This window comes from Balaenoptera musculus, chromosome 16 (assembly GCF_009873245.2).
Source record: "Balaenoptera musculus isolate JJ_BM4_2016_0621 chromosome 16, mBalMus1.pri.v3, whole genome shotgun sequence".
Taxonomy (NCBI): domain Eukaryota; kingdom Metazoa; phylum Chordata; class Mammalia; order Artiodactyla; family Balaenopteridae; genus Balaenoptera; species Balaenoptera musculus.
Window position 1 is genome coordinate 17500206 of NC_045800.1, and position 23667 is coordinate 17523872.

Consider the following 23667-nt stretch of genomic DNA (forward strand, 5'->3'; position numbering starts at 1 on the left):
TCTGGAGGTCAGAAGTCTGAATCAAGGTAATGGCGGGGCTGTGTTCCTTCTGGAGGCTTCAGAAGAGAATCTGTTTCCTTGCCTTTTTCAGCTTCTAGAGGTTGCTAGCATTTCTTGTCTCATGGCCCCTTCCTTGCATCACTCCAATCTCTTGCTTCCATCATCACATCTCCTACTACTGACCCTGATCCTCCTGCCTCCCTCTTATAAGGACACTTGTGATTACATTGTACCCACCCAGATAATTCGAGATAATCTCCTCACCTCAAGATCCTTAACTTACTCAGACCTGCAGAGTCTCTTTTACCATAAAAGGTAATGCATTCACAGGTTTCGGGGATTTGGATGTAGATATTATTGGGAGGCCGTTGTTCTGTTTACCACAGTAGCATAAAAGTGGGGAGGTTGCGCCAGTCTTGAAAAAAGCCAAGTAGGCCACTGGGGAAGATTGTGAGCCACCTGGGACCTGTAAAGACTGGGGATGGGGCTCTAAGATGCAGGCATAACACTAGGTGGGGACTCAGATCAAATACCATTATCATCATCACCCATACATTTCCATGTTCCGCTGTGACATGAGGAAACCAGTGTTATAGTCAGGACACTGTTATCTACAAGACGCCACTCTTTCTGGTCTGCCGGGATAAGAGCAGGCCATCCCAGAGAAATCAGTGTCACCTCGGACGGTCACTGCCTCTCTCTGGGGCTCAGCCTGTCATATGAAAGGGTAGGACTGCTGCAAAGTTTTGCTACCTTTTGCTAAACACAAAACTCTAACTTTGGGGCTTCCCTGGTGGCGCAGTGGTTAGGAATCTGCTTGCCAATGCAGGGGACATGGGTTCGAGCCCTGGTCTGGGAAGATCCCACATGCCACAGAGCAACTAAGCCCGTGAGCCACAACTACTGAGCCTGCGCGTCTGGAGCCTGTGCTCCGCAACGGGAGAGGCCGCGACAGCGAGAGGCCCGCGCACCGCGATGAAGAGTGGCCCCCGCTTGCTGCAACTGGAGAAAGCCCTCGCACAGAAATGAAGACCCAACGCAGCCAAAAATAAATAAATAAAACAAAACAAAACAAAAAAACCCTCTAACTTTCCTGAAAGTTTGTATTATGCAAAACCAGGGATTTGTTTTTCAAATATAAAATGATAAGGCATAGGCTTTTGCAACCTATACCTCTCAGAGGGCCTGGTAAGATATTCCCACTGGTAAGAACCAAAGGATGTCTAGGGTCTCTTCTTCCAAATTAGATTTTCTAGAACTGCACTTTTCATTATGGTAGCCACCAGCCAATGTGGCTATTTAAATTTAAATTAAAAACTTGGTTCTCACACTAGCCATATTTCAAGCTCAGTTGCCACATAGTATGACACAGCACAAATTAGTTGTACTGAACGTCGTCATGGAAAGTTCTTCCGGACAGTATTGTTCTCGTATCACACCTTCTGCTTGTGCTACCCTCCCATCCTTCCTGCTTGTGTGTATATAGCACTTCCCCACTCCCCAGACCAATGAGCTATCTGTTTCTGTAAGAGTTACTATAACTCTTCCAGAGAATTGCATTTCACGAGGAGACCCAACTGAACAGGAAAGCTCTGACAATAGGATTCAGGCCTCAGTGCCAGGGGAAAAGATCCCCAGAGGAAATGGAAAACAGGATGGAAGATGATTTGCTTATTTGGGGGGTAAACTCTCCTGCCTGTGAGGTAAGTTCCCATCATGCCAGGCTCTGCCCAGGGCCCTCTTCTCTTCTCCAGAAAGGACACCAGCATCCCCGCTCCTGTCCTCTGGGGAGCTGCTCCACCCTGGGTGAACCTGGAGCTGGTCCTGAGGGAAATGGCTGTGACTTCCCTCCTCCTCTAATTGAGGCATCTCCTCCTCCCCACCCCCCAGGCCCTCAGTGTCAGCTCTGTCTCCAAAGTGTCTCAGAAAGGCGAGACCACCCCCTCTCTTGTGCAAGGGTCAGTCCTTGTGACTTCTGGGTGGAGGGGTGGGGAAAGCCATTATCTAGAGCCAGGCATTGCTGAGGTTCAGGCAGTCTCTCTTTTTTGATGAGGGAATGCGGGACCCAGAGAACAGTGAGGCAGGTGGCTTTTGCTGGCCACAAGCCCCGCCCTCTCCTGCTACATATGCCGATGGGGACCATCCAATGGGAGTGCCACCTCTCAGGTTCCGGCCAATCAGCAGGCGAGGTGTGCACCTGCTCCATCCTGGCCTGGCTGTGCTGTTTATGTGCAGAGCCAGGACAGAAGGGTCTCAGTGGAGGGTCCCGTGTTAGGCTGGTCTTGACCTCACTAGTGCCTGGACTCCCACGTGGCAGGGGCCACCGCTGGGGTGGGTGGGATTCTAGCCACTTCCTCCTCAGGCCGAGGCCCAAGGCCCAGGAGGACTCCGCAGAGCAGGGGCAGAAGGGCGGGTTCTCCACACCATTCCTCAAACTCACCCTTACCAGTGCTCTCCTCGAATCTGCCCTTTCCCTCCAGCAGGGAATAACGAACATATTTTCCTGAATGGACATATTTTATGGCTGACTCAGACTCTTCTAGAGCCAGTATTAATGGGAACTAAGTGAAACTGCAGCAGGAAGAGGAACAAAAGTGTTCTTATTCCCCAAGATGGAACTCCAAAGTACATTTTAAGCAGAAAAACCTATTTGAATGGTTCCTCCTGCCATAAAAAACACAATAAAAACCATACAGTCATTGCGGTATCATTAAAAACAGCAAAGACAACTCAAAGCAGCATGTTCCCATGTTTTGCAATTTTGCAGTGCGCAGTATGGCAGGGGAAAAGCAAGAGGACCTCTTGACTCCAGGATGTCAAGTTCTAAGTTTTCTATGGTTCAATGTGTTTTTTAATGATAGAAAGAATTACACCAGATTTTTGGAAGATGGGGAAAATGACATATTGATTTTATTTTCCCCTTTCCTTTACATGACCTCACAACATCTCATAATGACAAGAACCAAGCTTCAAGTCTGGTTCTCAAGTTCAACTCGAGTATGGAAGATAAGATGGAGACCTTGTGCTTCACGTCTTTGGAAGAGAGAGGATGGAGAAAGAGGAGGAAAGGAGGTGGAGAGAGAAGGGGCTGGTGTTAGCAGAGGTGGACAAACCAAGCAGCAGCAGGGAATGTTACATCTGGAAGTGACTCCAGGTGCGATTTGTCCAGAGGTTCTTAAGCCTTTAATTTATTTGTTTATTTTAAGCAGTAGACCCCCCTCCCTTTTTTTCCCCAAGTGACATCTTAGGCAAAAGCACAGTATCTAAAACAGATTAAAGTGATACCTCCCAAAGTCCCATGCCTTGGCATTTCTCCAGCCCTCCTCTTCCTCCTAAACACCCCAGGCTCCCCAATCCACCATCTGCAAACCACAGATCTAACCCAACTTCTGAATATGCCCATGAGGGAACTGAGAGACAGAGGAAGTAATTCATCGGAGAAGAGTTGGAAGGTTTCTCTAAGATCATGTGGTAAAGACCTAGCAGAGACAGAACTAGAAACCTGGAAATGAACTGAGGTAGGGGCAAGGGGTAGTGAAGGTGGTGATCAAAGAACCGACCATGAGATGACTTTGAAGAGTGTGATGGTGTGGATTGTGCAGAGCTTGATTCCCGGAGGCTGGAGACCCCACAGTCTTCCCATGTTCCTTGCCTGCTTTTTACCGGCTGCTCCAATTCCAATATCCCTCTCGAGTTCAAGGCTTATAGGGATAAGTCCACAGGTAGATGGTTACAACTTATACATTTGAGCCCAGGAAAAAGGTCTCATCTTAGGAAGTCTTCCAATCATTAGTTTAGAGCAAATTTGTTGCATACAATCCCCCACTCTCATTCTACACCCATCACAGGCATTGCTAATCAATTGTAGCACCTTTTCCTGATGAACCTACATACAACCTCAAAACTGTTTTCAACAGAGCACACCAGGCAGCCATCACCAGTTAATCAAGAGCTGACCCTTAGGATGAAATCTCTTTGTTCTTCCTGGTTTGTGGCTGTGAAACCAGACTCATTGTCTCTTGTCCTTTGGCATCATGACCGTGCGCTTTGACAGCCTATATATACCTCAGAGGAGAAGCCTGGAACTACATTTCCCAGAATCCCTTTCTTTGTACAGCTCCGAGTTCGAGTCCTCCAATGAGAGGCACTCCTGCGAGAACTGGGAGGTGGAGGAGAAGGAAAATGTCATTCTCTGGCAGTGGCTGCAGCTAGATGCCTGGGCAAAACTCAGATTCTTGAGCATTGCATGCTCTGCGTGATTCAAGCTGTGAATCCAGTGGCAGCCACTGCTGAGATTCCTAGATCCTTTGCTGCTTCTAGGTGAGCTGCTGTAGATCACCTGCCTCTGGCAACTGCTGGCCTGACCTTTCCTCCCCCAGCCCTTCCAGCAGTCGTGCAATTCTCCAATTCCCTGAATTGGAACGCTTCCTATTTATAATACCTAGAGTGGCTTCTGTTTTCCTGTACCCTCCCCCCCCATACACACAGCTATAATAACATTAACACCTTGAGGGCAGGGAACGAAACGTGGCAACAAGATGGACCTGCCCCACCTTGCTAAACACAAAACATGGATTCTTGTTGAGTGTAGCCTTCCTGTTTTCTATGCTGTTTCTGTGGGCCACCTACACAGAACGCAGAGAAGGAAGCAATGGGATGATGAGTTCCAAAGAAACAGAACAGAATAATGGCGTCATAGAATTTGGAGCCGGAAGGACCTTTGTACAGAAACAAATGGGTTCTTTTCATTTTACTGATGGGAAAAACTGAGGCCCAGAGAGGAGAGTTACAGACAGTTCATCCCAGAGCTGGGGCTGGAAGCCAAGCTTGCTCACCTGGACTAGTTTTCTTCCTTGGCCCCGAGGGTCTCAAACAAAGGGATTCATATAAACTTGCAAGTAAGGCGCAGCCAAGCTGAAATGTATCCCATAACAGGCTGGCTACTTTGATGTGAGGTAGTAAACACCTGGCCATAGAGGGAAGCCGAGGTGAGTGGAGTGATGGGACGTGAGTTCCCTACTCTGCTCAGGGGAGGGGAAAGCAGTGAGGGGCAGGTCTCGCAACAGCACAGGAGTATGAAAACCACATTGCCCTAATCCTAACCCTATCATGGAAACCTTATCACGTTTCTGCCTATTAACGACTCATGTTAAAGAAATCCTTGTTTCTGTGTCCAATTGTTGGAAAACATGTCAGGGAATTACAGTTACCTGTGTGCCTTGTAATCATCCTTTTGCTGCCACTGGCCTTGGGGCTGTGGGCTGCATCCCATCAGATCCCTAGTAGCAAGCCACTGATTCAGCAGAGAGAATTTTTTGGAAAGCTGTTGGGAAGTGACAGAACTACCAGGAAGGCAGGAGGAGAACTATGTTTAGAAACTGTGCCCTCGACAGTGGATGTCCCCCGGGGATGCCGCAAAACCCTGGGTGCGTGAGCGCCCTCCACTGCCTGGCCCTGGATGCTGCAGCCCATTCTGCTGCTGGTGCCTCTGAAAGTGGCCTGTGCCTACCACGCGTGCTCTCAGGAGGAATTCTTCCTCTATTTTGAGATGCCAGCTCCAGATTCATCGCTGCTTGGGGCATCTGGAGAGGCCAGATGCCCGCTTTTCCCTGACCCCTGGCAGGGAGAGCAGTCCTCTGGCAGGCTCCAATGCCGGGCAGCCACGTGGCCAGTGACCATTGCAGGTTCCGGCTTGGTGCTGGGGCTTCAGAGGCTCCGCTTCTATCAGCCTAGTACCACTTCCTCTAACCCAGATGACTGAGAGCCCACATTAATGGGGTTTCTGGGGACTTAGGGCTTTGCCTCCTGTTAAAGTACAAAGATCAAGTCTTTCCATCACTTTCTCCTCAGTGTGAATGAACAGCAGTTGGGTTATTCCCCAGGACACCCCAGCCTAGCTCTTTTTTTTTTTAAAGATCTATTTATTGATTGATTGGTTGCTATGTTGGGTCTTCGTTTCTGTGCTAGGGCTTATTCTAGTTGCGGCAAGCGGGGGCCACTCTTCATCGCCGTGCGCGGGCCTCTCACTATCGCGGCCTCTCTCGTTGCAGAGCACAGGCTCCAGACGCGCAGGCTCAGTAGTTGTGGCTCACGGGCCCAGTTGCTTCGCGGCATGTGGGATCTTCCCAGACCAGGGCTCGAACCCGTGTCCCCTGCATTAGCAGGCAGATTCTCAACCACTGCGCCACCAGGGAAGCCCCCCAGCGTAGCTCTTTTATACGGGATGCCCCACTAACACTTTTGTGAACCTCGCCTTACGGTGCACTCTCACCCACCCGGTCAGCTCTTGGGGAAACCACCCTTGCTTCCCTTGAGGTGAGGGCCTAGGTGGGGAGACCCTCACAGTGGCGGGTCCTGGGAGGACCCAGTCTGCCTTTGCTTTCCCCTAGGAAAGTCCTGGGAGAAGACTGCCCCACTGAGGAAACAGTGAGTTGAGGAGGACGTGCCTACACGTATCCCCCTGAACGGTTTTCTGAACCTTTGGCAGCTAAGTTTGGTGGCCACACATCCCTGCCATCACCACCCCGACTGGCTGCCAGTTTCTGTTTACATACATTTCCTAGGTGCCAGGCATCGCGCTAAGTGTCTAACCCAAATTAGCTCATTGAATCTCCACTGAACAAAGAAGACAAGTGTGGCCTGAGCCACACAGCCAGCATGGGGCTGGGATTTGAACCCAGGCAAAACCCAGTCCTAGGCTCTTTCCCCCAAATACAGCTCCCCTCTCCACCCCTCCCCCACATCGTACACAAGAAAATATAAAATTGTCTCCTGCTCACTTTCCTCCCAAGGCAGATGTTCTGAGAACCAGCTAATTCTTAGGGCGCCTGGCCCGCCCGACCACTCAGGGTGCCGACACTCCCGGCAGGCAGACAGCGGGGCAGCTGCCCTGGGGTCTCGGTGGGTAGAGTGGGAGGGACAGAACCACACCGAGTATCCATTACATTCTAGGGAGGCACCAGGCGCTTTTCGTACGCCGGCATCGTGGAAATAAATGAACCAATCAAATGAGAAAAGCAAAGGCTATTTTTTCAGAGCTATAACAAGGGAGTCAGCCACCGTCACTTGCCTTTGGCAGAGACTCAAAGGCAGGCAGAGGGGTGCGCAAGCTTTAGAGTGGAAAAGAGGAAGCTTCACGTGTGCCTGGTCGGAGGCTGTTGGCCTGGGGGGGCTGGAGGCAGCTAAATAGAAGGGGGGCATCCTATCCTGTGTGATGGGTGAGGGGTGCACATTTGGCTTTCTCTGGTTGGTCCTAAGTTGGAAACAGGGGCAAAAATTAGGGAAGCTGTCAGTTACTAATCGAGTTGTGGTCATTTGAGGCCCATTGTTACAGAAGTTATTGTTTAGCTTCCCGGACTGTCGCTGGAGATAGCAGGCTGGCTTCTGCAAGGCTGACTTACAGCAGGCTGGCTACCGGGTTGGTTAGTATAGATGAGGGGTTGCTGCGGGTTACAAGTCCAAGTTCTACTTTTATGTGTGGTCCGGCCATTGTCTGTTTGTTCTTTCAGTCTCTCAGCACTTAATCCCCACAGCAGCCTATCTTACAGATGAGGAAACTGAGGCCCAAGGAAGTCAAATAACGTGGCAGAACTCCCTCAGCTGGGACGGGTATGGGAAGCCAGGCCTGCCTGATCCCTGATTCCAAGTTTGTCTCCCCCTTTAATCCATCCCCACACACCAGCCAGGGGTCCTTAAAGACAGAAATCAGCCGGCCTCATTCCCTGGCTTAAACCCACCCCCCGTGCTGCTTCCCCTTTCTCTTAGAATAAGATCCAGCCTCCATCTGAGACCCACAAGCCTGCAGATTCATCTCCGCCCACATTTGGGGCCTCAGCTGCTCTCCCTGGGTTCCTCCAGGCTCTGTTCCAGGCCCCAGGGCACCTCGTCCCCAGGCCTCCTGAGACCCTGCTTCCTCTCGCCAGGGCCTTTCTGCTCACCTTTCCCCTGCCTGGAACTCCTTTCCTGGTCCTCAGCATCCTTCAGGGCACTCTCAGGCATCACCTCCTCTAGCCTAAGCAGCTGCCCTCACAGGTCAGGACCCCGTCACCCCTTCCTTACCCCATGGCACTCCTCACATTCAAATGTTACGGGCTTTCAGTTGTTTGTGGACGGTTTGCCTCCCCTACCAACCAGAGCTCCGTGAGGACGGGGCACTGACCTCCACTGTTCCCATGTGTTCTCAGTGTCCGGCCCATAGTAGGTGCTCAATAAATACCTTGTAAATGAATGAGTGAGTGGGTCTTTGACTCCTTCCTCCGTGGCTGCTCTTCATGTTCCTGAGATGGCACGCCAGCTCCCTCCTGGCCCGTGACTGAGGGAGAGGGTGACACGTAGAGCAGCCTCAGGCTGTGACCACAGTGGCTGCCCGTAGCCCCTCTCTTTGGGGTGAGCTGGGCAGTGACTCAGCAAGCAGCCCTCAGGGGAGAAAGGGGGGTGCTCCCAACAGCAGGCGCCCACAGTAACTGAGGGTCACGTGCGAAATGGACGGGCTGGGTGATTTATTGGATCGTGTCAAATACTTGTGTCAATCCTCCAAGTCAGCTTTACCATCATTCCCATGTCTCAGTCCATGAAGTGAGGCTCAGGGAGGTTAAGGAAGTCGTCTGAAGGCCCCAGCTAGACAGGGGTTGAGTTGGGGTTTACCCCAGGTCTGATGACCTTTAGAGCAACGTACCTCTGCCGGCGGCCTGGGGCATCTGCCAGGAATTCTCCTCTGCCGCCGCGGCCCCTCACTTCAGCCTGCTGTCACCTGGTGGGGGTAATGGCGGGTTGCTGAGTTCCTCCCCATCCCCTGCCCCATTCTATGTGATTATGAGGAGGGGGTCTCTATGTGGTTTCAACAGAATAGTGGACACACTAAATACAGATTAGATGAGGAAAGAAAATCTATGCTATGAGATCATTCCCAGCCCTAATCTCTACAACATACATGACCTGACATTATACAGTATAAGCACTTTTTATCTTTCAGTCACTCAAATTTGCTTCCCTGCAGGTACCACATCTGGGTGTTTGTTCAGCCTCTCTGGCCAGAAGGCTCAGCTCCCTGGGACCCCCTGGCAGCTGTCTACGGTGGGCTCTGGGCTCTGGCTTTAACCCCAGGAGGACTCAAGGTCTGTCCAGGGAACTACTTGAGGATTGGCTTCCCTGCCTGGGCCTCACTTGGGAGCAGAATGGGCAGGGCAAGGAAGGGCTCTGGCCTCGGAGGCTTGGCCCCAGCCCTCTTGGGTCTGTCCTCGCCCAGGGCAGGGCTGGACCAGGCCCCATGAGCACACCTGAAGAGTCCCGGGCAGGGGGAGAAGCACCCAGTGCCCACGGCCAGGTCGCCTAACCGTGTGCCTGGGCCTTAGCATCAGAGGGCCGAGAGTATGTTACACAAGCTCAGCCTCCAGCCCTTGGCCCGGGCCTGGACTGGACCGAGCTCTCCCGCACCCGCCAGCCCCCGGCCCTCTCCCTGTCCTTCTCCCCTGCCATCCTCAGATGGTTTCATTTCATGATGACCCTGAGGCAAATTCAGATGGCGGATCTGACCCTACTGCTTCAAAGGCAAAATGCAAGTCCCCACAATGCCCCCAAATATGACTTCAGGAGTATCTGTGGCTGGGAATCATCTACAGGTCTCTAGGGACATGGCTACGACAGAGCTGGGTGTCCCGTGTCCCCAAGACCAGCAACTGCTCCTGGGGAGCCATTCTCCTTACAGCCTTCCAGGCCAAGCCCTCCCATTTTGCAGATCAGCAAACTGAGACCCAGGGGGGAAAGCGACTTGCTCAGGGGCACATGGCTGGGGTAGAGCCGGCAGAAGAACCCAGGATTTCTGAGGCCCAGGGTGTGCTCTGTCCCTGACGACTGGTGGCTCTGGGTTAGAAGGGGATGGCGGGGTCCTACCCAACGGCACCTGGAAATCAGGGAGACTATGGGGTCGTGACCTTCAGGACCCACCTCAGTAAGATGGGAAATGAAGGAATGTCTTTGTGATATCCTTAACCGCTCCTGTGTGAAACCTTCTACCCTCTCCCCACCAGTTCTTGATCTCTGTCGATCCCGTCTCCAGCAGCAGACTTTTTCTGAGACTGTTTATTTACCTGGAAGTAGCAATGGCCAGTAGCCACAGCTCAGAGTATGGCGTCTACTCTAACTCGGGGATAAAGCCAGGATGGTGGCATCCCCGGATCAGCCTGAAACCACTGCTCTCCTGACCCCCTTTGATGTCCCACCTATCCATAGTTAAGTGCATTCCATCTTGCCACTGAAAATGGACTCTCATATTAGGTCAACCATGGGAAGAGACAGACTCAAGTCATGATACACGTGGCCTGATTCCAAACTTGAACTCTTGTTGGTTTGCGCTGATGTCACCCAACCAAGGTTTGACATGAAACTACAACAGAAAACTGGGGGGAACTTGCTGTGAGCGTGGAGGAGATGAAAGTTGAAGTTCTATAATACAGTTTTATAATACTGGAGCGGCGAGCACGCAGAGCACGGGACCAGAAGTCAGGACACTGTTCTATTCTTGGCTCTGCCATTAGTTTGCTATGTGCCCTTGGGCAGGTCACTTCCTCTCTCCGAGCCTCAGTTTCCGCATTTTATAAAACCAAGGGGAGGATATCTGAGGCTCCTCCTTTCACTTCTGAAGAGCCCATGGCTCTAGCTTGGTCCCTGGCATGGGTGAAGAAATCAAAGACTCGGTTTCATTTCATAACTTGGGCCCCTCGGCACTTCCCAGTTGGGTCTGGGAACAAAACCAGACACACACTGACCAAGCTAATCTGAGTTTCAGGGAGGCGGCCAGCAGCCTCGGCTGTTGGAAACTTCACCCAAGAAGAGGGCAGGGGCAGATGCAGGACGCACAGGAGCTTCGTCCTGCGGCCCAAGTGCTGTGATTGGCACCGAGGCCTCGATGTGCATTCGTCCTGGAGCCTCAGTTTCCGGAGGCTCAAGTGTCATCAGCTGCCATTTTCGATCGATGGGAAACAGTGATAGCAACGAACAGTAATGTCCATTTGCTGGCAATTTCCATCGTTTGTGGCATTTAATTAGCATAATTGACCTGGATTGAAACTTTTTCTCCACCTGAGTTTCAAAATACATCACTGCTCTCCCGCCCCAATACATCTGAGAAATTTCCTTTTTTTTTTTTTTTAAATGAGGTTTTAACTAAAGCCCAATATCAAAACACTATATAATACTTTTATCTCATTGAAGACATTTGATGCTTATTAAAATATTATTGCTTTAAGGCTTATTTTGATTTTTTGCCCAAGAGTATATGCAAAGCCTTGCTACTCAGATAATAACAAAGAAAGCTTAAACATGAAAAAAACACATGAAAGGTAATATGTTCCCCATTAGTCCCAGTATCATTTCCCCAGGATTACTGCTTTCCAAATATAGCATTAGTTTAAAAATAAAAGGCCGTTTACAGTAATGGGACACTTGCTACTACTCTGGAGCATATGGGCCCTCCAAGGGGTTAGCACCACAGCTTCATGGAGCAGGGACGGCAGGGGAAAGGGCTGGCTTAAAACCCCCACCAGCCTCCTCCAAGGCGCCCCAGACAGGCCACCCGCCCTGACCCAAGGGCCTCTTTTCAGAACTGCTTTTTTGTGTATTGTTTCTTCCAGAGATGAAAACATTTTGGAATCTGGCAAATAATCAGTTGGGCACCACCCACGAAGAGGGGTGACGTCCTAGAACTCGGCATTCTGGCTTCACGTATGGGAGATGGCGTGGCTGCCGTCCATGGGAAAGGGGTCCTTTTGGATTTGGGGGTCGCTTTTGTCCTGGGAGATCCAGGGGTGGCAAACTCTAGATGGGAAGATTTAAATCATTCAGGAAGCCCATGGGTGATGGGCAAAAGCTTGGTTTATTTGACCCAGACGTGGAATTTTTTTGCTAGGGATCGCTCAGGTCCATTTGCAGTGGGATGAACTAATCTGGCTAAGGGCAGCGCAGTTGTGTACAGAGCAGGGCTCTCTCAAATGGCAGCGAGGGCCACTGCAGTTTGTATCCACGGGCTGGCCTGTGCCGAGTACCCACCGGAAGCCACCAGCCTGCTGAGGGCCCTGAAGGGACTCATGTTGCACGTTTGCTATTTTGGTCCAACAATGCAGGCCCCTTCCGGTTTCAGGGGCCAGTCTCCTGGCACTCATCAAGCGCCCAGCTTCGAGAGGCTTCCGAGAGCCAGGGAGCAAGCTTCCAGCCTGAAGGGAGGGCGACGTGCTCCTGGTTTTAAATCCCCAACTAAATGCCAACCATATCTTGTTGTCAGCAGAGAGGGGAAGATCAAGAGGCAGCGATGGGAGAGAATGGAGAGGTGGTAACAAGAGCTAAAATTTATTGCCCCGAAGCTTGCATTCTCCTCAGAGGGGGGCGGCGCTGCAAACTGGGCCGGGGGCTCTGCTGCACCGGGCACTGCCTCGGCCACAGGGCAGCTTCCTTGCATGGAGCCAATTACAAGTTGGTCGGGGGTGGGTCCGTTTTGGGACGTATCCCGTCTGACGTCAGGATTTGGACCCCATTATCTGGCCTCCTCTCGTTACTGCTCCTGGGGCTCCAGATTCCTCCTCTAGGCCAAGAACTGCTCATCCCCCTTTGCACTCCTAGCCCAGTGGCTACACCGAGCGGGCAGCCAGCTCACTCGAACTGAGATAACAAGCTCCCGTGGGTAACAGTCTCATGAAAAGACCAGCGGCCCGGGGGGCGGAGCCAGTTCTATAACCGCGATAACTGCTGCCCTTCACTGAGCACTTACTACTGCCCAGGTCCGGAGCTAAGTGCGCTCCATGGTTCTCTCGTTCAGTCCTCGCATCAGCACCCTGACCGAAGGTCATCTGGCCACGCTGACTTGCAGGGAAGGGAACTAGGGCGCGGGGAGGCTCATTCACTTACTGAAGCCCACACGGCTAGTGCGCGGCTTGGCTGGCTCCCGTGCCTGAGCCTGGCCACCTCGCCGAACTGCCTCCCTCACCTCTCATCAGCTCCCCAACAGTGGCTCCAGAGCCCCTGGGAGGGCTGGAAGATTGAGTCAGTCCCTTTGGAATAAGGCTTGACTTGGTGTCACTGCATTTTTCTAGGGACACTCCTTCCTTGGGAGATGATCAGCATCACAGGCCTTGAACGTGCACCAGTAGGTACTGAGTAATTTTCTTCCAGCACTTTGATGCCCTGAGGAGAAATACAGGTGGGGGGGTGGGGCCCAGATGCAATTCCTGCCCTCCAGGAGCTCACATGGGTAGAGAAAGAAAGTAAGGGGGAAAGGGCTGTATTAAATGGCTCAAGGGCTTCCCTGGTGGCGCAGTGGTTGAGAATCCGCCTGCCAATGCAGGGGACACGGGTTCGAGCCCTGGTCTGGGAGGATCCCACATGCCGCGGAGCAACTAGGCCCGTGAGCCACAGCTACTGAGCCTGCGCGTCTGGAGCCTGTGCTCCGCAACAAGAGAGGCCACAATAACGAAAGGCCCGCTCACCGCGATGAAGAGTGGCCCCCGCTTGCCACAACTAGAGAAAGCCCTCGCACAGAAACGAAGACCCAACACAGCCATAAATAAATAAATAAATAAATAGATAGATAGATAGATAGATAGATAGATAGATAGATGGATGGATCAAAGAGTGGCATGGCTGCAAAGGAATGTTGCATCACAAGATGGAGGAGCTGGGATCGGCCTTAAGATCATAGAGTCGTAATGATTAATCTATGGATGGGGAAATAGAGGCATAAGGAAAGAAAGCAATTTGTCTGGAGTCATTCAGTTAGCTTAGAACAAAGCTGGGGCCAGAACTTAGAGGTCTCCACACTCCTAGCCTCTTACTCACTCCTCTGCCTGAGTGTCCAGTGGCCGGCGAGGCAGGCAGGAGGAGGGTGGACGTGAGTGGGTCCTGGTAGGAGGAGAAGCAGGCGGCCAGGGGAGGGCATGTGAGGACCCTCCAGGTACAGGAGGTGGCATGCACGTGATGTGGGCGTGGGAATGTGGTGGGCTGGAGGTGAATAGATTGCATTCCCCAAATTCACTCTCACTGATGAGTACAGGCTGCAGGGACTGCTGGGTAGAAGAGGATTCTGAGGACGAAAGAGAGCCTGGATCAGTTAGCAGTGTCGGCTGGGAACTCAGGGGTGGGGACAGGAGGTGATCCGGCCACATGCTTGTCATCCCTGGCATATGGTGTGTTTAAAGGACACTAACCCTGGGACTTCCCTGGTGGCGCAGTGGTTAGGAATCCACCTGCCAATGCAGGGGACACGGGTTTGACCCCTGGTCCAGGAAGATCCCACATGCCGCAGAGCAACTAAGCCCGTGTGCCACAATTACTGAGCCTGCGCTCTATAGCCCGTGAGCCACAACTACTGAGCCCGTGTGCCACAACTACTGAAGCCCGCGTGCCTAGAGCCCATGCTCCGCAACAAGAGAAGCCACTGCAATGAGAAAACCCGCGTACCGCAACGAAGAGTAGCCCCGCTTGCCGCAACTAGAGAAAGCCCGTGCGCAGCAACGAAGACCCAACACAGCCAAAAATAAATAAATAAAAAAATAAAGGATACTAACCCGTGTTAGCTCTTCTGACCCCCTGACAGATCCTGATTGAGGGTTGGTGATGGGGGGACTTGCTGCTATTTATTAATTTCTCTTTTGTGGACAATTTCCTGTTCACTCTGGCTTACCTGGTGCTGATCTCAGCAAATTCCCCGCATCTGTTCCGTGGGACCTGTCGCCTGCCAAAGGTGGGCTGCCAGCCCTGCAGGGGAGGCAGCGGCTCTAGCCTTCGTAGGAGGGCCTAGGCAGGGGGAGAGGGCAGCTGCAGAGCTCCACAGGCCACGGAAGAGCCACTTGTGTCCTGCGTTTCAAATGGGCTCCAATGGCCACTGCCGGAGATGCCGTATCTCTGCTGAGTCAGAGCCGTTTCAGACTCCATTCCCCTGTAACGAGTGAGGTTCTCCAGGAAACATTCCCATATTGGACGTGAGGGCTGCCCAGGTAAGGCAAGAGGACAATCTAAAAGCCAGAAGTTATGACTTTTGATCTAAGCGTTGGCTTTGAAATATTCAAAACTCCCCTGGAACCCACTTGGGTCAGTGCTGTCCTTCATTCTTCTGAGAAAGGGAAAAAGTAATTCGGACACAAGGAGCCTCTGGGCGGTGTGGGGGGCTGGGACATCCGTGGGGTCCTCTGGCTAAAGCGAATGGAGGTGCAGGTGGGACCTAAGTGCACAGAGGCCGAGGGGGCTCAGGTGGGGTACCAGCCCCCTTGGTCTAAATTCCCCATGGTCCCTCTCCAGCCAAAGCAAGAGCCCGGGGCCAGCCAGCCGGTAGCAGAATGAGACTTCCCGGGTTGGTAGTCCTTTTCACGTTTCACGTGTTCTATTTCCCCACCTCTGAGTGTAATCTGACCTACCAGCGTGGAAGGCTTTGGGGGTTTTGAACTTGCCCTACATCAAATACACCCCCTCCTGCACTCAGGAGAAAACCCCAGCCACTCGGCTGCAGACTCCGAGGGCATTTGATTGTCTAGAACACATCAAACAGCCCAAGTCTTCCTTGTAAAAGTTTTACAAGAAAATCATTGAAGACTAGCTGAGCTATCCTTTCCCTCTCCTCCTCCTTAAATTCCAAAACTGAGCTGATATGCTTGATTCCCACACTTTGGTGTCAGCTGGGCCGGCAGAGCGCTGGGCTGGCGGGCATGCGGCAGCAGAAACCTCAGCCCCTGGATCATTACACTTGCAGGCCACGGCTTGTGGGATCCAGTGATTTGGACATATTTTATTTAACCAGCTTAGTAAAAGGTAATATTCAGCAGCTGTGATCTATAGCAGAATTACAATTTTCAGGGTCAAGGAGGGATTTTGATATTAGGAGGTTGGGCAGAATTGCTATGAAATCTCATGAGCTGTCTTTAAAAATAAATGAGAAAATAGGTTATCCAAGAGTCATTGTAAGGGAAAAATCAATAGGCAGTGTCTATTCACTTGGGCTATCAAAATCCTTGAAATGTGAACAAAAGTTTCACGTTTAGTGTACTGTAGGTTTTGAAATATCAGCGCTGGAGGCTCGGTGGGTACAAAGTCATTGTGCTGTGCATCCAAACGAGGCAAGTCTTGTGAAGCTGCTTGGCTTTCTCGTAAGACAGTGGAGTGTCTTGGTGACCGAATTAGATGGGGGAAAGGAGACTCCTCCGAGGCAGGCGGTCCAGGCACCAACATGGAGAAGCACCTGCTACTCTGGGAGTGGGTGCGGCCGGTGGCTCAGCGCCCCTTCTTGGCGCTGCCTCCTGTCCCACGGGAGGGGGGAGCCACGTGTCTTCCCGCCCACGCAATTCACAGTGCCTCTGCCCTCGGATGGGAACAAATGATCATTTAATGGCGAACTTCCTGCCGGTGAAATTTTGGCTGAGCCGGTCACCTGGAATGATAGAAGTTGTCTCCCATTCATTCATTCTTTCATTCTAAATCAACCATTTTTTTTTCCAGTGTTTCAAATGTGTCTTCAAATTTCCTTCAGGATGCTATACCCTTGGCATTGAATAGGCTCAAATCGGCCCGAGCAAGACTGCCTTACCTCTCCAGGGTCTGTGACTGAATTCCTATGGCAGCTAATTGCCAGGTAACTGCTGGGTCTCCCTCACCAGCCTGTGAGCTCTGGGCAAGGCAGAAACTCTCTTTTGTGGTTGGATGCTGTTTTCCAATACTTGGTGCCATGTCTGACATTTAGTGTTAAAAATATTTTAAAACATTTTTTAAATGAATATTTTTTAATGAATGAAAAAAAATGAATATCTTCCTCTTTTTTTTTTGGAATCTAAGGCATTCCTGGAGTATTGAAAGGCCATAATCATGAAGAATCTTTAAAGAAAACACAACACCCAAAAGTCCCCCACCCTCAGTCATGTGTCTCTACCATGATATGTCACAGATCGGCTCATTTAATCAAGATGAAGGGGATGGTGATGGTTTATCATATGCCTGGTGGTGCTTTCCATGGGTTACCTAGTTGAATCTTCATATCTGTCCTTGGGGTGGCTGATCTTTTCCCTACTTTACAGTCAAGGAAACTGAGGCTCAGTAGATCATCCCAACACATCGATGAGGGAACCAGAGCTCACGTCCAGGTCTGTGATGCCATCTCTTCAAAGCCATGTCTTGGGGCAATTAAAGAAGAAGAAGAAGAAAACTTGTATTCAAAAGCAACCTTAAACCTGACCCAAGTTTCATCATTTAAAAAAAAAAATGACAGTGTCTATACTCACAGCACAGAAATTGTAACAAAGCACTACTGAAGATTTATAATACCCCTTCAATTAGAAAGGGAACAGGGGGCTTCCCTGGTGGTGCAGTGGTAAAGAATCTGCCTGCCAATGCAGGGGACACGGGTTCGAGCCCTGGTCTGGGAAGATCCCACATGCCGCGGAGCAGCTAAGCCCGTGCGCCACAACTACTGAGCCTGCACTCTAGAGCCTGCAAGCCACAACTACTGAGCCTGCGTGCCACAACTACCGCAGCCCACGTGCCTAGAGCCTGTGCTCTGCAACAAGATAAGCCACCACAATGAGAAGCCCGCGCACCACAACGAGGAGTAGTCCCCACTCGCCGCAACTAGAGAGAGCCCGCGAGCAGCAGCGAAGACCCAACACAGCCAAAAATAAATAAACAAAATAAATAAACTTACAAAAAAAAAAAAAAATAAAGGAAAGGGAACAGGAAGTAAGATAAATAATCCAAATGCAAAAGATGGGAATAGCAGACTTTGGAATTAGGCATTTTATTTAACTCATCAAATAATACAAGTTAGTTCAGGAAACAACAATCAAAATGTATTACTGTACTAACGATATGTAGAACCACGTTCCCAAGAAATCTAATGAAAATAAATGCTGGAAATAAATTATTATGTGGAATACGGCAAATAAATAGAATTTTACAAAAAATAACCCTGTGAATATTAGAAAAAAAATGTGAGGTTCGGTGGAGCTGGAGGAAGTTGGAACTTCAAACTAATGCCTGAATGAGATGCAAGAAACAGCAGCACATTAATGAAAATTAGCAACAGACATTTGAACTCCTTTTCCTCATCCCCTTGGTTTTAGGAGTGATTTCTCCCCAGCCCCGAGATGGGCTTCGAGCCATCGCTCCTGACACCCACCGTCTAAGTGATGAAGATAATGTAATCGCAGCATCATTAGGAACCATGAAATCGCAATTCCTCGGGGAAGGAGCGCTATCGCTCAGTTACACAGAGAAGAGCGATTAATTAGCAGATCTCAGTTTAAAGTGACTATGTACTACATGGGTTCTAATCCCACGCCGGAGCAGCTCGCAGGCCTAATGAATTATCTGGAGGAAGTTGAGCTGGAGCCAGAAGACATCACTCAAAATGTGATAATAAGTAAAATAAGACAAACTTTAAAAACCCGAAACTTTAAAATGATAGATCATCCACTATCGAGGTAAGGCTGTAAAAGAAGCCAGAGTGGGGGAGGTCAGCTAATTTTTCCTCTCTCCTGAAATGACACTGTTGAGTATGCAATTTAATATTTGGACTCCATTTGAGGCAACTTGATCTAAATGGACTCATTCATTCATTCACTCCATACGTATTATTTTAAAGTGACAACACTTTTATAGAATATGACGGGCTGGACCCATTCAACCCTTGGATAGTGAGTCCTCAAATGTCAGGCAAGGCAGATTGAATGCTGCACTTGAAACCCACCCCCTCCATTATGGTAGCTTTGGAAACAATTCTGAAATGGACATCTCTTCCCCCTGGCAGTGTAACTAGAATCAGAATTCTTACGATACTCAGGAAGATGATCCTGCAACCCAAACCCGGTTGGCACCCAGCCACCTTGGTGCCTATGCTGAGCTTCATACTAGGCTCTGAAATTCTGATTCTCGCCGGAAAATAGGATGGATGAGTGCAGAGATCAGTAAGTGGTCTTTGCACACTGTTAGGCTCAGCTGTCGGGCCAGCTGCCATCTTTCCACTTCACAACTTGCTTGGATTCCAGATTCAACCTCTCTGGGCACTGACGCCTCCATTCTGTATGTATGGGAGGTGGCAGGTGGTCAGACTGGGGCTTTAGTTCTAGGACGTAACACCTGGGGAGAAGGTCTGGGGGAGGGGCTGACTTGTCAATGGTGGTGAAACCCACAAAAGGGAGGGGCTGAACTCCTGTTTGAGAAAGAAGGGCTGTGGCTCCAAGGCTGGGGATTGGCACCACACACTGGTTTCTAAATCTCTTTCCTGGACTTTATCCAAGTGCACATTCATAATGTGCCCGTGAGCAAGGGTGGAGAAGCACAACGCTAATGGTCTGGTTTCCTGATAGGAAAATGGATGCCCGAGAGGCAAAGTGACTCATCCAGGTGGGAATGGCTCCGAAATTTGTGAGATCCAGAGCAAAACGAAAACATGGAGCCCCATGTTCAAAAAGCAAGAAAAAAATGCTTTTTCCTTTCATCCCTGGTCTCTCTCTCAACTTCTCATGGTGTTTAAAAACTTCTAGTTAATGTTCTACTAAGTTAAGTCAAAATGTTAAGTTATTAGCACAAATGGTACCGTTCACTTTTATATTGTAGAGTGCCAGTTTTAAAATGCAAATATCAGCAGATTTAACACGTGTGGAATTGCCAAAGTTGTACACTGTATTTCGTGGTTCTTAAGAACCAGGTGCCTCAAACTGGCCAAAAGAGACACGCCAGACTTGGGAAGGTGGGAAGAAGTAGGAGAGGGTTCCCCCAGGCGTGGAGCGGGCCAATGGGGATTCTCCCAGGGGAGTGCAGACCCTCATGGGCCTGGGCCCTGCCTGGTAGCTTGGGACTCGCGTTGCCCTGGAGCCTGAAGGTCAGGTTCCCTTTCTCCCCAATGGCTGGACAGACATGCTGTGCCCCAGGTCTGGGGCAGGAAGTTGAGCCAGGCATCTCCTTCCATAGGCCCCCTGCCCCAACTCTCAGCAGACGGGCAACCTCAGAATGCACTGGATACACTTGGTACCTGGATCGGGGGGGACCAGAGGCCTGTCCCTGCTGAGTACCCCATGAATGCACCCTAATGCTGCCAGCGCAGGGCGGGGGCTGCAGCCGTCATGCCCCTCCCAAGGTACTGCGGGGTGTGCATGCCTGTCCCCGCTCCTCCCCACGCCTGTGCCCAGGTTGGGGGCACGTGGGCAGCGGATGCTGAGTGAAGGTGGGGAGGGGAAGGCCAAGTGGTACTAGGGTTCCAGGGGACAGAAGAGGGAGCGGCTGAGAACCGGACCCCAGGAACAGGGAGGTGGTGGGAGGCAAGACCACGTGAGCGGAGGCTCCAAGCCCCCAGTTCACGGTCCACTGTCCCATCAGACTTCATCTGCAAAACACAATTATGAAGATAAAACTATTAAGAATTTCAAGACAGCAACACAGAACATTAAACCCCAAGTGCAGGGGCCTTCTGAGTGCGGGGCCCATGATACCGGCCCTGCACCCAAGACCACACAGAAGCTCAGCAGGCCACGTCTCCTGGTCTTTCAGAAGGTTCTACATGCCAAGGCTGCCATCTTACCCCTGGGCCCTTCGCCCTGCTTTGTCGGGAACATTCCCTTTTCCCTGCCATGGATGACTGGAGTTGGCAGGGACCTCCCTTCCAGCCCAACTTGCTGGTTTTCTGGGTGAGGAACCAAAGCCAGGAACAGGGTATGACTTGCAAAAGGCACAGCAGGGCCCAGAGCTCCAGGCACCTGAGGCCCAACTCAACACAGAAGATACCAGACTTTGAGAAAAGACCAAAGCCTCGTGGGTCTTGTCGCCAGGCTGTTCCTGGGTGTGAATGCACTGCTGCCACCACCCGGACCAGGAGCATCTTCAGGGCCCCCCAGATCTAAAGCAGCATCCCCTCAGCACCAGAGGCCAAGGCGTTTCCTCCGGGTGTCCCCTGAGGGCTCTGCATCAGGGTGGGGCCTCTACTCGTTACTTAATTGTTTCTCACAAGATTCTTTCGGTGGAGGGGGGCGGCTAGTGACGGCGGCAGAGTGTGAAGAGCGATTGCAGGGACTTGAGGACAGAAATGATGCTCAAGCTCAGATGAGGAGAGAACCAGGGTTTCCCCCGCCGGTTCCTCCAAAGAACAAAGATCTGACATTTGGGGGGAAAAAAGGGATCAGAGCCAGCATGGATGGAACTGAGTTTTTCTGTACATCACAGTTTAAAAAAACATCACTGAGGAATGTAGGTCCCCATGGTGTGAAGGCCAACACTACCAAGGAGGCCAGTGTTCCTGTGGCCGGGCCGTGGCTTCCAGAATGTGGTGCCGGTTGAAGAAGAGAGAAGCCCGGCCGGAGGCTGAAGATCTGGCATCCACCCCTGGCCCTGCCACCGACTTACTGGGTGATCTTGAGCAAGTCTTGTTCCCTCTCTGAGCCCCGTTTCCCCATCTGAAAATGAGCAGGTTGCCTAATGGCCCCTAAAGCTCACACAGTTTGAGGGCTCTGTGAGCCCAAGCTCGTCCACCTGCTTGGCTTTTGCCATCCAAACTGTCACCAAGGTGGCCAGCATGGAGCTCAAGGGACACTGATCCACGTTTCCTCATTCTAAAACCCCGCTCTCGGGCTCTGTGTGTTTCATCTCTCCTCAAAAAGGAGCTCAGGGAGGCCCGTCCGGAGGCCGGGATGCCCAGGCGCCTCCAGGCCCCGAGTGCCACGTGCCCAGACTTCAAAGCGTCTCCAGTGTCCGGGGGTGCTGCTGGGGGAGGGTGACCGACTCACCCACGTGCCCAAATCTGGATTCTGCTTCTATTTTCCCCGTTCCACATGGAGGACAGAGAGGGGAGAAGAAGGGGAGAGAAGCCTTTGAAGAAACGTCTCCTGCCCCCTCTGCTCAGCCCGGCCACACTCCCGTGGTGCACCTCTTAGCCACTCGGCAACTTTTTTCCCTTTCATGATATTTTGGGTTTCCGATCGCCTGCCAAGTCAAACTTTCATCGTTTAATAAGCAGGGAGAAGAAAATCCTCCAAGTCAGTCCCAGTCTAAATGGTCCCCATTCCTGTCCCCGGCCTCATCTGGCTGGTCCTGCTGCACAAGGGGCCAGTGCTCACGGGGACCCATCCACTGCCAGGTAAGTGTCAGCCCTACTTCTGCTCCAATGGGGCGACCGCACAAACGTAGTCGTGGAGATTGCAAGGAGGAATGAACACACAGCACTGCTGTTTGGAGAGGACTTTGCCAAGCAATTTATGGACATGGGCCTTAATCTCAGGGGCAGCAGTGGAAGGCGGCAGAGGCAGGGGCATTGCAATGTGATTTCCAGGCCCTGAGAGTCGCTTGCCTGAGACCAGAGAGCAAGACAGGACGCTGGGCATGAAAAGAGCTTTCTGACCACCAGCCCCAGGGCTGGGGGGTTATTTTACCTGTTTTCTTATCTATCTTCTTGACCATGTGTCTTTGGGGCCTGGAACATAGTAGATGCTCAATAAATATTTACTGACTAGCTGGATAAATCTGATTATACCTCTCATGCTTCAAACAGGGAAAGAAAGATTTGATTATTTAGAAGTCTCGTTGGGGACAATAAGGAGCTCACTGAAGCCATCTAGCTCTCTTCGCTCTGTGATTTCTTGGGAGGGGTGGGCGTGGATGAAGAGGAGATGGAAATGATGCAGAGAGAGGCTCTGAGGGCCACAATGCCCCGCTGTGCCAAGACCCCTGGGTAGGGCAGTGTGGGGAGGGTCTGCTCAGGGCATAAGTGAGCCGTCTGGGCTCTTCCCTAAATGTCAAGTTGGGCACCGCAGTGGCCTTGGCCTCCTGTCACCTTCAGCAGGACCTGGACAGGAGGTTGGAGTGGCTCACGTAAGGACGGAGTCTGCTGGACCCCAAGGTAACCTGTGCCAACGGCACCCCTACCTCCCTGTTCTGTCCTCCTTCTCAGCAAGGGCACTGCTGCGGGAGGTGTCCAAGGGCCCTCAACCTGTTACCTCTCCTTGGCAGAGTGCACGTGTTCTCAGAACCCCTGTGTCTGCCTGAGCAGCCCTGGGCCCTGGCCGGGTGTGTGTGGACTTTTGGGGCAAGGCTGTGTCCCCGGTAACCCATCCATTACCCAGAAGGGTAGCTGATGCCAGGAGAAACCTCCAGAGAGCTGGTCCCAGGGAACCCAGGCCCCCTTCCCTTCTCCTCTTTCTTCCAAAGACCGCTAACTACTCCCTTGAGTGGTGGGTCGCTTCTCCCCCAAATGCCAAATCTCCCACAGGAAACGGTCAGACCGGAAAGGTTCACCCAGAGGGATCGTGGCTGATGAAGCTGCCTGAGGGATTATGAATCTGCATTTTTCCAGGGTCCAAGGTCAGAAACCAAAGGAGTGAGTCTTTAAAGGTGGGATTTCAGGTGTCTCCCAGCCAGCCCATAGGGTGTCACCATGCAGGGCCCTGGCTGACCTTACAATTGTACACCCTTCAGAGGGCCAAGGCCTTGGCCACCTCCTGTGTCCAGAAGAGAAGTGAACAAGGGAAGGGGGCAGTGTGGTCGGAGCCTCAGGGAGTGGGGTTGGCAGGCTTCTGTCCCCGCCTTTACCAGCCTACGGCCTATACTTCTCCACTGAATTTAGCAGCAGCTCCCGTCTCCCAAGGAGGTGATGGATTCTAGCCACTTTCTCAGCTCCTCTCCCTTCTGATGATGTAAGACAGGGAAGATTAAGAGGAAAAT

At 51.5% G+C, this 23667-nt stretch overlaps 1 protein-coding gene across 2 annotated transcripts in view; it reads right to left on the reverse strand.

Annotated features, from left to right (window-relative positions):
* Positions 1–23667, reverse strand: part of VTI1A (vesicle transport through interaction with t-SNAREs 1A) — a 397531-nt gene that overhangs the window by 14369 nt on the left and 359495 nt on the right. Inside the window, exon 9 of one of the 2 annotated variants that reach the window (XM_036828008.1) lies at positions 16909–17138. The exons of the other annotated variant lie outside the window; for it this stretch is intronic. Within the exon in view, the coding sequence (XP_036683903.1) occupies positions 17099–17138 (40 nt within the window). The 3' untranslated portion in view covers positions 16909–17098. Of the gene's footprint in view, positions 1–16908; positions 17139–23667 lie in introns of those variants that run through there. 2 annotated transcript variants of the gene reach the window in all.